The sequence below is a fragment of the Martes martes genome, assembly GCF_963455335.1.
Source record: "Martes martes genome assembly, chromosome: 17".
NCBI lineage: Eukaryota > Metazoa > Chordata > Mammalia > Carnivora > Mustelidae > Martes > Martes martes.
In genome coordinates, this window is record NC_137905.1 from 44,598,383 (window position 1) to 44,610,764 (window position 12,382).

The 12,382-nt window shown below is 53.6% G+C and overlaps 1 protein-coding gene across 3 annotated transcripts in view; it reads left to right on the forward strand.

The window, feature by feature from the left end:
* Nucleotides 1–12,382, forward strand: part of SIPA1L3 (signal induced proliferation associated 1 like 3) — a gene marked incomplete at its 5' end in the record, with an annotated part of 100,459 nt that overhangs the window by 41,137 nt on the left and 46,940 nt on the right. For all 3 annotated transcript variants that reach the window (XM_080828059.1, XM_080828061.1, XM_080828060.1), the window contains 2 exons: nucleotides 775–912; nucleotides 9,687–9,814. In XM_080828059.1, the coding sequence (XP_080684185.1) occupies nucleotides 775–912; nucleotides 9,687–9,814 (266 nt within the window). The remainder of the gene's footprint in view (nucleotides 1–774; nucleotides 913–9,686; nucleotides 9,815–12,382) is intronic.

The following is a 12,382-nucleotide window of genomic DNA, read 5'->3' on the forward strand; positions in this document are numbered from 1 at the left end:
GTTTTTGATGTATTGTTCCATGATTCATTGTTTGCGAATAACCCCCAGTGCTCCATGCAATCCATGCCCTCCTTAATGCCCATCACTGGGCTCACCCATCCCCTACCTCGCTCCCTTCTAAAACCCTCAGTTTGTTTCCTGTGAAGTTTTCCTTATGGGCCTCTTCTGTGAGGGCCCAGTGCTGGGGAGCTCGGTGTCTGAGGTGGGAAAGCCATCATACCACGTGTGATGGAAACTGTTTTGTTTGAAAGCTCAAGGGACTGATAAGCACCAACTCCAGGGTCGTGATCACTTCCGGGGGGCAGGCAGGGAAAGGGGAAAGCCCACAGGCAGGCATGTAGGAGTGCTGCCATTCTAGTTCATGGGTTAGGGGGTAGCTTTGGGAGTTTGTTTTATTAGGATGGTGCATACCTTACAGACAAATTGTCCTGTAGGTGGTATATATTTTAAAATAAAGAAAAATTGCTAAATGAAGGAATCCAACTTGCAGAGGTGCCTTCTTGCTTCCATGGCCCCTGTCGGGTCTCTGTCAGGGCCCCAGAAGCTGAGGGGCAGGCATAGCCGTAATGGGAGAGGATGGGTAAGGGCTGTCCCCCCTCCCCCGGGCCCCACCCTTTGTTCTCCATAGCTCTCGCTGCATCCTGATGGGTGCATGGCCGATGAAGCAGATGGGATGTGGTTGGGCCCAAGGGAGAGGTCTGTCTTCCATCCTCTGAGGCTACTGGTATCCTTAACTCATCCTTTCCTCTGCCCTCCCTCCTGTTTCTGTTGCAGGCCTGTCAGCTTCCCAGAAACCCCTTACACAGCATCACCAGCAGGGGCCGACAAAGCCCCTCCCTACCGGCAGCCTTCTGGGAGCTTCTCCACCCCCGGCTCGGCCACCTACGCGAGATACAAGCCATCCCCAGAAAGGTCAGAGTCTCTTCACTCTTAACAAATTAAGGAATCCAATGAGAGCTGGGGATCCTTCTTCCCTGGGAAATCCACACACCCTGCAAGCTTATTTGCCGTTTGATGGGGTTTCTGGATCCCTGAAGGTCATCAGAGGATCTCCAGGAGGATTGGTTATTTTTTTGTTGAGATTTAGGGTTGAGCTGCCCTGGGCACGACTCACCTCCGGCTTTTCTCGTAGCAGGATTTCTGCTGGCATGCTCTTGACCTGTATCACTTGCTTAAGCAAGACCATTTGCCTGCTGGCGTGGCCACTCAGAGATCTCTCCATCTCCTCCTCCATGGCTCCGTGGTGCCGTGTGCCCTTGGTCCTCCAGGATCCTTGTCTCTGTCGGGGCAGCCCCACCATCACCCCGTCCTCAGGCCAGGGCCGTGGGCTTCCTCCTGGATGTCTCCCTTCCTCCTCCCCGCTACTCTAAACCATCCATTTGGCCTCCTGAGCAGCTAGGTCTGCCCCCCACCCCCTCCTCTACCCCCCAGTGCCCCACCCTGGCCACCTCCCTGAGCCCCCAGCCTCCGTCCCACCCCCTATGGCCCACCCTCCACTCAGCAGCCAGGGGGATCTTTCTGTATGTGGCCATGTCTGTTTCCTGCTTCAGACCCTCCCATGTGTCCCACAGCCCTCAGGACACAGCCTCAGCACCTCTGTGAGGCCCCGCCTGCCTCTCCAGCCTCGCTGGCCGCTTTTGCTTCCCTGGGGAGGCTGTCTGAATTTCAGAGCCCACCTCCGTGTTCTCCCTCTGCCTACAGTTTCTTCACACTCTTCACCCTACACTCCCCCGTCCTGCCAGCTTGAGCACTGATGCTCCTCCTCTGGGAAGCCTTCCCTGAACCTCCCCCAGCATAGATGAAGGGCTGCCACCGTGTCCCTCAGTTCCCTGTCCCTCAGTTCCCTGTGTGTTTGTGGACCATGGCCTCGAGCACTCTCCATGCCATCAGCCAGCTCAAGAATGTGTGTGCTCGTGTGTGTGTGTGTGTGTGTGTGTGCGCGCGCACGCACGCGCACGCTGGTCTTCAAGCTCTGGGAACTTCCCAGTGCGTCTTTGTGTGACCCTCACGCAGCACAGAGGCTGACCCTGGTAGATCCTTGGTATCTATTTGATGAAAGGATGGGTGAGTGCGTGAGTTCGTCTAAATGAGACCCCCTGCTGTCAGAGCAGGGATCCGTCCACTGATCTCCAGCATGCCTCAGGATCACCCCAAAGGGGACATGGAAACAAGCATTTGCTGGGACCTCCCCCCCACCTCAAAGCTCCGACTTGGTAGGTCTGGAGCGTAGAACACGCAAGGCTGACGCTGCTGGTCCAGGGAACACACGGCGAGAGCCACTGAGCTAAACTGTTGTCGGATCTCAGCCTCCACTGTCAAATCAGGGAAAACGGACTTCCTCTTCCAGCTCCTGGCCACCACCATTCAGCCTTCATTCAGCAGGCAGTCTTAGGCACTGTTTGAGGTATTCACTCTCTGGGGGCTCCTGTGGGCAATGCCACTGGCTGCGGTGAAGGGAGCGCCCTGGAAACCGTGTACACCCCGACGAGAGCGCTGATAGACTAAGGCCCTGGAAGAGGGAGCCCAGCCCAGCCCCAGAGGTCTAGGCTGGCTGCCTGGAGGAGGCAGCGTTTGAACAGGGCTTTGAGAGGTCACCAGGAGTTTGCCACAGAAAAGAGGGAGAAAGACATTCTGGACAGAGCAGAGGCCACAGGCAGGAATAAGCAGAATGGTGTGGAATGCAGGAGGAATGGAGAGGAGTCTGGGGTGTGGAGGCCCCTGGGTGGCAGCAGCGGCCGAAGCTGGAAATGGCAGCTGTACCCAGTGATTGGCTAAGAACAGAGGTGGTGGGATTGAAGTTACTGATAAATCCAGGGGGTATTTATTTTTTTCAAAGTCTTGGTGTCCCTTCCCTTTATTATTAATTTTTAAACTTTCTGAAATAATTGTAGGTTCACAGGAAGTTGCAAAGAAACGTGCCGGGAGCTCCACGAACCCCTCACCAAGCCTCCCCCATGCAAATAGCAAAGCAAGACATTGACATTGGTACAGTCCATAGAGCTTACTCAGAATTCACCAGTTGCACATGGACACGTGTGTGTGGTGAGTGTGTGTGGCTCTGTGCGGTTTTGTCACGTGTGCTGTTGTGTACCCACCACCACAATTTGTACACTATACCCTCCCCGCAGAGCTCCATCCCGCTACCCCTTTAGAGCCACACCGTCTGCTCCCCCATACTTAATCTCTGGCAACCCTTAATCTGCTCTGCATCTCTAACTCTTGCTATTTTATAACTGTTACATAAAAGGAATCACACAGTATACATCCTTTGGAGATTCTTTTTCACCCAGCATAATTTCCTCGAGGTTCATTCAAACCCTTGTGTGTATCAGCAGTCAGTTCCTTACTGCTGAGCTGGATTCCATGGTCTGGAATTAGCCCAGTACAGATAACCAACAATTCGCCCTTCAGAGGATATTTGAGTGGTTTCTGGGCTTGGGCATGTTACAAACATGCACCTTCTGAACATGCATGAAGATAAATTTTGCTTTCCCTGGAACAAATGCCCAAAAATACAATTGCCTGCCAAGATATATGGAAACAGCCTAAACTTTCATTGTCTGATGAATGGATAAAGAAGATGTGATACATATAGAAGACATGGAATGTTATCCAGCCATAAAGAAAGGGAGTCCTTCCTATGGATGAACCTGGAGGTTATTACACTTAAGTGAAAGAAATCAGACAGAATAGGACAAATACTGGAATGGTGTCCCTTATACAGAGAATCCAAAAAAAGTTGTTGAACTCCTAGAAAAGACAGAGTAGTGTGGTGGTTGGCTGGGGTGGGGGAAGTAGGGAGATTTGGGCCAGTGGGAACAAAGTTGCGGTTATGAGATGAGTAAGTTCAGAAGATCTAACCTACGTGTAGGCATGGTGCCTCAAGTTAATAATTCTGCACCATGCATTTGAAAGCTGCCAAGAGTGATCTTCAGCATTGTCCCCCAAGACTAGGTGACTCTGTTCCAGGAGAGATGGGCTCATTAACTTGATTGTGGTTATTGCTTTGCACTGTGTACGTCCGTGTATCACTGGTTTTCACTATAGTTATTCTGATAGGCATGTAAGGAGGTCTCGTTGTATTAATTTGCATTTCTCTAAAGGCTGATGGTGTCCAGCATCTTTCCGTGTGCTTATGTGCCAACTGTGTATCTCTCTTTTTTTTTTAAAGATTTTATTTATTTATTTGACAGAGATCACACGTAGGCAGAGAGGCAGGCGGGGGGTGGGGGGAAGCAGGCTCCCTGCTGACCAGAGAGCCCGATACGGGGCTCGATCCCAGGACCCTGAGATCGTGACCTTAGCCGAAGGCAGAGACTTAACCCATTGAGCCACCCAGGTGCCCCAACTGTGTATCTCTTTAGGAAGTGTCCATGCATGTCTTTTGCCCATTTTCTAACTGGATTCAACAGTTTTCAGCTTTGGAGAGTTCTTTATATATACTAGACACGAGTCCTTTGTCAGCTGTGTGACTTGCAAATATTTTCTCCCCGTCTTTAATATGTTCTTTCATCTCCTCAGTAGGGTCTGTAGCAGAACAAAGGGTGTCCACTTTGATGAGGTCCAAGTTACATTGCTTTCCTCTGAGGGTCCGCATTTTTGGTGTGAAGTCTAAGAATTCTTTGCCTAGACTGGGGTCCTGAAGATTTTCCCTTTTTTTCCCCTTGAAGTTTTATTTATTTATTTTTTTAAAGTAGGTTCCACACCCAGCATGGGGCTTGAACTCACAACCCTGAGATAAAAGAGTCAGATGATCCAGCCAGGTGTCCCTCGATGTTTCATCGTTTCGTATTCCGCATTGAAGTCCATGATCCATTTTGAGTTCATTTTTACATAATGTGAGAGGTTTAGGTTGATGTTACTTGTTGGCCTACTGACGTCCAGTTTGCTCCAGCACTGTTTCTGGAAAAGGCTCTCCCTCTTCCATCGCATCGCTCTTGCTGCTTAAAGCAATAGATCACTGGAAGAGGAACTCAGTTGGACATGTTTGTGTGGGTCTGTTTCTGGCTCCCCCAGTCTGTTCTGCTGAGCTGTATACCTGATCTTGGTGCTCCCAAGCACTCCACAGGTGGGGATTTAATTATCCCACGTGACAGAGGGGTAGCAGGCTCCATGAATCCCCTTGGTCAGGGTCACTCTTCCAAGACGTGGCCAAGTTGGGACAGGAACCCAGGCCCATGTGATCCTGGAGAGCAGACATTGACCTGAGCAAGACTTGTCCTGACAGAGGACTCTGAGCTTATCCTCCAAATCGGGGTGAGATACACGGTCCCTCCTGGGGTCCCCGCCCCACGATGACACTTCATCTCTGTCAGCATCGGGGTCCCAAGTTTGGCAGAAGGGTGCTAGCATGGTGCATCCCCTCCAACCTCAGAAGTGTCATTTACAGCCAGTTACCAGCCTGTGGCTTGAGGCCCAGGAGCTGGCCGGGGCTATGCCAGTGGCCTTTAGTCTTAGCTCCTTTCCCCTTTCCCCTCCGCACGGCCGCCCCATGCCATCCTGGAACCTGTGGGAGCCCAGCTAGACATTCCCACCCAAACCCGGACACCCCCTGCTTGGGACTCCTCTGTCTCCTACTGTCTCCGGCCGGCCTGCTACTTGCCAAATTCATCAAGCTTGTAGGGTTGTGGGGGCCTGTATGCACAGAATCTGTGCCACGGCTCATCTTAGATTCCCTGGGAGACCGGGTGGTAAGATGGTCTGCCCTCTGGCAGCCCCATGAGCGTGGGCCGGTGTCTTCACCACTCTGCACCTCGAGTTTGCTCCCATGTCAAATGTCTGTCCCCAAGCAGCACTGAGAATGTTCACGGAGGAAAACCCTGTAGAGCACTCAGAACTGGGCCTGGCACACAGTAAATGCTTCTTAACATTGATGACCATTACTGCCCGGTGAGCACCTGTCCTGGTGGCTGGGGGACAGAGGCTGGCAGATGACATCCCTGTCCCCAGGAGTTGGCCACCCTTGTTCACAAAGTGAGCAAAGCACCGAACTTTGCATGGAGCGTTAGGACAGAATAACACGTCCAGCTCAGCAAGCCTGCACGGCTGGACTGGACCCCAGATATTTGCTCACCGGACCAGCTGGCTGGCCGCCTTTTTTTTTTTTTTTCTTTCCCTTTTTTCTCTGCCAGCTCTATAGAGTGGTACATTGGTGAGGGGGCATTTGACTGCAGGACAGAAAAGCTAACTCGAGAAGGCATGAGGCATTAAGGGAATGTGTCATCACATAGTAGGTCCACAGGTGGAGCGGCTGTAGGGCTGGTGAATTCTTCAGGGAAGACCTCAGGGACCTGGTTCCACTAGTGACTCGTGTTGGCTCTTGGTGCCCCAGGCAAAATCAGTGCCCTGCAGAAGAGGAGGGAAGAGCTTCTTTTGATGTCTAAGAGGAAGGGAGCTGGGTCGTTTTGCCTCCCCCTGAACCATCCCCTTGCAGGTCACATTGGACCCGCACGACTATCTTCAGCTGTCAGGATTTACTCAAGTTGCATGGTTGGGGGGTGGCCACCACAGGGGACCCTGGGCTTCCTCAGCAGAGACCAAGAAGGTTAATGGTTGTTGGTGTGGCGGCCCATCATGGCTATATCGTCCATACACCCTCTCCCCCGTCATCTGGGAATTTACCCATGCGTTGTCCCATCAGTCCCTGTGTGAGCCTGGCAGAGCAGGTTGGAGCCCTCCCTTCCAGAGAGGCTCTTGCCCACATCACATCTATCTTGGTACTCTGCTCTTTGGCCACAGAGCAAAGTACCGTGCTCAAAGCCAGCACCCTGGTAGCCCAAGCAGGCTGAGCCGAAGGCACTCCGTGCCTGCCTGCCTGGGTCGGTAAGCACAGCAGCTTTTCCCGGATGGTGCCAGAAGCGTCAATGAGTTTCTCACTGAAACCCAAACCCTTTATATCTGATGTGGTGTCATCTTCCAAGAAAAGATAGAAGACATTAACATTTCTCAGATGAGCTTGAGGACAGCTCTGGTCTTTTCCTCTGGGGGTTTTGCCCAGAGCCGTGCATGCTGAGATAAAGAACGGGTCCAGATTTCCAGTCTGATGTCCATGCCTTCGCTATGATCGAAATGGCCCCAAATGGGGACGTATCTGCACCCCCAAAGAATGGGCAGCATAAGCCAGTCAGTTTCCCTCAGGCTCACAAGGTTCGTTTGAGAATTATGCAATTGCACAAAATACAGGTTGTCTTCATGCAGGACAGTAGCTGAGCGGTAGAGCCTGGTGAAACCCTTCCAGGTACAGACAGTCTGTTGTTAGGATTAGGTGTAGCTGCCTAAGAGAGAAAACAGTGACTCCGACAGGACATGCTGGCAGAGCCCTGGGCTCCCTCACCCAAGCTCTGCCGTCCTTGGCCTGTTGATCCCTGCTCTCACGGTGGCTGCTGGAGCTTCAGCCTTGAGGAGGAGATGAGGCAAAGGCACCCACAGCACACTTGCAGATATTTCCTGGAAGTCACACATGACGCTTTCATCTCCATGGCCAGAACTGCAGGAGAGCCTGAAAATGCTGTCTGTTAACCGGTTACATTGCGGCCCCGGATACAGCTAGGGTTCTGTTATGGAGGCAGAAGCGGGGACTAGACACTGGGGGAGCCTCCACTCAAGCCTTGTGCCGGCTGACCCCAGCAGTCACGATGGTTTTCCTTCGGCACGCAGGATTTGATCCAGACATCTCAAGAAAATGGAATAAACACGTCGACCCTTGAATTCCCTGACATGGCGACTGGGGCCGCCATTATCTACCAGCAGTCGGCCGAGCGATAAGTCAGTATTGTGCGCAGCTGTGCATTTTCTTGTTTTGGCCCTGTCTTCCTTCCCTGGAGGACTTAGAGGTCAGGGTTTGGGCAGGTGGGGAGAAATAAGTTTTTCCTGCCCCCCCAACCCCCCTCCCCCGCTGCCCAGGAGACAAAGCCTAGGGGTTCAGAGTTAGTCTTTGTGGAAACAGCCCCGCCTTGAGGCTGGCAGGACCACCCTGGAGTTGCAAGTATAGACAGAAGGAACCGAATGAGAAATCACAAAGCCAGCTCTATTAATGGGAGCCTTGCTAATAAGTCTTCTGAGGTCCAAGGCCTATGTCAGTAGGGCACTTCTGACTGCACATAGCTGGGATCCGGCCGGCTCCAACACCATACGAGTGTATTCTCTCCCAGAAAAGGAGTCTCAGAAGTAGGTCAGGCTCCGGGAAGGGTGGCTCTGGCATTCCGGCCACAGTATCAAGGCCCCCATCCCTCCCACCTCTTGTCTCCCACCCTCAGCGGCAGCCACGTCCTCAGGCTGGCGGCAGGAGAGCAGCGGCAGCTCGTGGTGTTCTGTCTGGCCCCAGCGACACCTGGGGGAAGAAGAGCAGCTGTCCTTCCTCATCCTCTCTCTCTGAGGACCCGGGAAACTTTTCCTGGAAGCCCTCCCAGCACCCTCGTCCCGTGTCGGTCACAAACACCCAAAAACATCAGTGGCTTAGATCAGCCAAGGTGTGTCTCGCACCCACACTGGAGGCGGCTCCACTTCTGGTTGGCAGGGGACCCCTTGGGACCCCGGCTGCCAGGGCAGCCACCGCCTCCACGTCACTTCCTCACAGCTCCTGACAAGACCAGCGTCGCAAGGGGCTGGAAGTGCGGTCCCACTGTGTGCTTGCCAGAGGGAGGGCCAGGTGTATTTTCTGAGAGTCATCATGGCTCTTCTATGCTCTTGCGTCAGATTAGCCAAATTGAGTCCTTTGCCTGTCTCTGAACCAACCCAGGCAGGGAGAAGGGTATCAGTCATGACAGCTCTGATCTGAGGCAGAATGGATGTTGGACGCGCCCTTGGGATTCACTCCAGGGTATGGAAGCGCAGGGAGAGCCTTCTGCCCTCTGCCAGTTTCTCCCCTAGATCTCAGCCCTCCCTGCTGGTGAACAGAGCCAGCCTCCGGGAGAATGCATGTTCAGGAGATAACTTCAGTATTTCATCTGGCCTACAATCCTGTGAAGTAGAAGATGTCATTATCCCATTGTTCAGGAGGGGAAACTGCAGCTCAGACTAACGAGCACTTGCCTGACCAAGGTCACATAGCTAGGAACGGTTGAAGCTGGGGTTCGAGCCCCACTCTGCCTCATTCTGGAGCCCGAGTGTAAGCTTCTCTCCCACGGCTCCTTCCTCCAACAGAGGGACAGGCACAGAGTCCCGGCCCACTGGCCAGTTGTCACAGCTGTGTCTGCGTCAGCCTCGGGCTTAGGGTCGGTCTTCTGAGGAAAGGCCTACCTCGACTGCCTCTCAACAGTTGAGGGAGACTGCAGCTCAGGGCTGGGAAGGGACTGTCCCCGGCTGAGAAAGGGGCCAGGCCTCCTGTGCCTACAGATGCTTCGGCCCCGAGACAGGCCTGTGAGGCGGGGCTGCTAACAATAGCTCACCCCGACTCACAGCCAAGAAACAAGCCCCCTGAGGAAGCTGTGGGTAGGGCCTCCGCCCTGGTGGCTTCTGCCCCTGCTTCCCCGGAGGACCCCGCATCGCCCGCGTTCCTTGGCACGCTTCCCAGGCGAGACTCATTCCTGACCCTCCGCTAATAGCACGTTTCCAGGATTACTCATCTAACCTCCCCTCCACGCGGAGCCTCCAGTGTGTTTAAAACCCTCCAGCGAGCAAGTCTGCAGCTCAGGTGGTTTTTGTCACGCCAGCCCTTCACCCTGTGCTTGCCTCTCACTCCCCTGCAGGTATGGGGCCGCCCCACACCCACTGCTGTCTTTTGACCCCCACTTCAGCCACGATGGGATGTCCAGCGGCGACTCCTCCTCGGGCGGCCTGACCAGCCAGGAGAGCACCATGGAGCGTCAGAAGCCAGGTAGGGCCTCCCCAGGCCAGCTGCGCCTGTCCGCCTGGCCCAGCGGGACCACTTCCCATCCGCCAGGGGACACCCCTCCTCCTGTCAGCAATGGATAGAACACAAGAGGAAGCCGCTGGAGCCACACACGAGATTAGGGAGGTCACCTGAGAAAGCAGCAGGGACCTGTGAGCCCGATCCTCCTCCATCCAGACAGGGCATCGGCCGATGGCATTCACTCGAGAGCCCGCGTGCAGATGTGTGGTGCGGAGGTGGCGACCTCCCAGGGAAACAGCTGAAAATGGACTAAAAGCGGAGCTGTCAGGGGAGCAGAACCAACTGTGTTCTGAGGATTTTCCTTACATAAAGCTTCTTGTGCTCGTTTCCCACTGCCGTGGCTGTACGGCCAATGCCGAGACCAGAGCCCCGGTCCTCAGCGTGCAGTGGGGATAACGCATCCCAGAGTGAATGCCCCACACCCCACCCCCCGGGCGAGAGGCCCACCTCAGCCAGCCTCCTGAAGCCCCCCGGGCCCCTCCCAGTCAGCACCCCCAGAGGCCACCCTGCCTGGCTTCTCACGGCCAAACTTAGTTCTGCCTCATTCTGCATTTCACATATATGAAGCCAACCCCCACTGGCTAGATGCATCATGTGTGCATGTCTGGCCTCTGTCGCTCAGGGTTGCGTTCTCGATCGTCGGCCTTGTGCTTGTGTGGAACAGTGCAATTTCCGAGGTGTATCCCATTATATGAACAACCCACAGTTTATTAATCCGTGCTGGCGTTGATCGACGTTTGGGTCGTTTCCAGCTGGGGATGGCTTAGAATGGTGCTGTCGGGGATATTCTCGAATCACACTTCGGTGGGGTGTCTGCCTGGGAGCAGAATGGCTGGATCACATGCTGAACGTTCCAAGAAGCTGCCGCACCTTTTCCCAGAGTGACAAACCATGTCATGCTCCCACCAGAGACAGGAGCGCCTGAGTTGCCCCATGTCCTCACTGACCTTTTCACTTTGGCCATTCTAGAAATGAGCGCCTAGTGGCATTGCCTTGTGGTTTTAATGTGCGCTTTTCTGGTGCTCAATGAGACTGAGCATCTTCTCGGTCTGTTTATGCTGCTCTGTGTGATGATTAATCGTGAGCATGTACACTTTGATGAAGATTCGACATAATTCCACACAACAAACTTGTAGACCGAAGCCTGAGAACTACTAGATGAGTGGGTGGGTTCAAAAGAAAGGAAATAAGTGAAGCATCCAAGAGCATTGACATTAGAGGGGGGAGGCATGGAGCTGTCCTCTTAGACTTTCGCGAATTTCCAGGCAGCCCAGGGGGATGATCATGTCAGCATGTCACCAGCTCCCTCAGGGCAGGGAAGCGTTTGCATGTCCCAGGATTAGTGGCCTGGGAATTCCTTGGAACCCCAACCCTTGTGGTTCCCTTCAACCAGGGAAAATTGTTGAACTTCAGGCAAGCAGGTCACCCTCCCGACCTCGCTCTCCCTTCTGCTCTGGGGCCTGCAGACTTGGCTTGCTTCCCTCGGTACGGCCCTGTCCGCCACTGCCACTGCCCACCATTCTGTGCTCTCTGCTGCAGCACACACGGGTCTGCATCTCTTTTTCCCCACCCCTTTCAGAAAAAGAAGAGTGTTCCATGGTGGTCTCATGACACCAAAACGGGGAGGACATTTTTCCAGTGTTTACCCAAATAGGGTGTCACGGAAGCTCCCCATTGTCCTTCCCTTCTCTCCCCTTTCTTAGAGCTTGGTTCCCTGTTCACTTCCTTGGGATTCTGTTACAAGTTAACTTAATAGCAGCCCCCCCCCGGGCACCTGGGTGGCTCAGTGGTTAGGCCGCTGCCTTCGGCTCAGGTCATGATCTCAGGGTCCTGGGATCGAGTCCCGCGTCGGGCTCTCTGCTCAGCGGGGAGCCTGCTTCCTCCTCTCTCTCTGCCTGCCTCTCTGCCTGCTTGTGATCTCTGTCAAATAAATAAATAAAAACTTTAAAAAAAAAAAAAAATAGCAGCCCCCCCCGCCCCCCGCACAGGAATCAGGGATCAGGGCAGTCTGTGTTTAGAAATCATCATGAAGCCTAGAAACTGCTCAAGACATAGAGAAAAGGCAGTTCAGGCTGGGGAGCACCAGCCATCATGACAGACATGGGGAATCACCCAGATCAGAGGACAGTAATCATAGGCACAGCAGTATGATTTTGCATATTTGTTAGATGCCTGGTGCTATACTCAGTAGTCCCTGTCCCCTCTTTTTTCTTTTTTTTTTAAGATATTTATTTATTTATTTGACAGACACAGATCACAAGTAGGCAGAGAGGCAGACAGAGAGAGAGGGGTAAGCAGGTTCCCCACCAAGCAGAGAGCCCGATGCAGGGCTTGATCCCAGGACCCCGAGATCATCACCTGAAGGCAGAGGCTTAACTCGCTGAGCCACCCAGGTGCCCCTCCCCGTGCCCTTTTATTTAATCATCTCAGGAACACGACATAGTGGGTACTTGATACAGCCCCATCTTAGAAGTGAGGAAGGTGAGGCCCTGGAAGGTAGTCACTGGTCCGAGGTCTCTGCTCCATAATTGA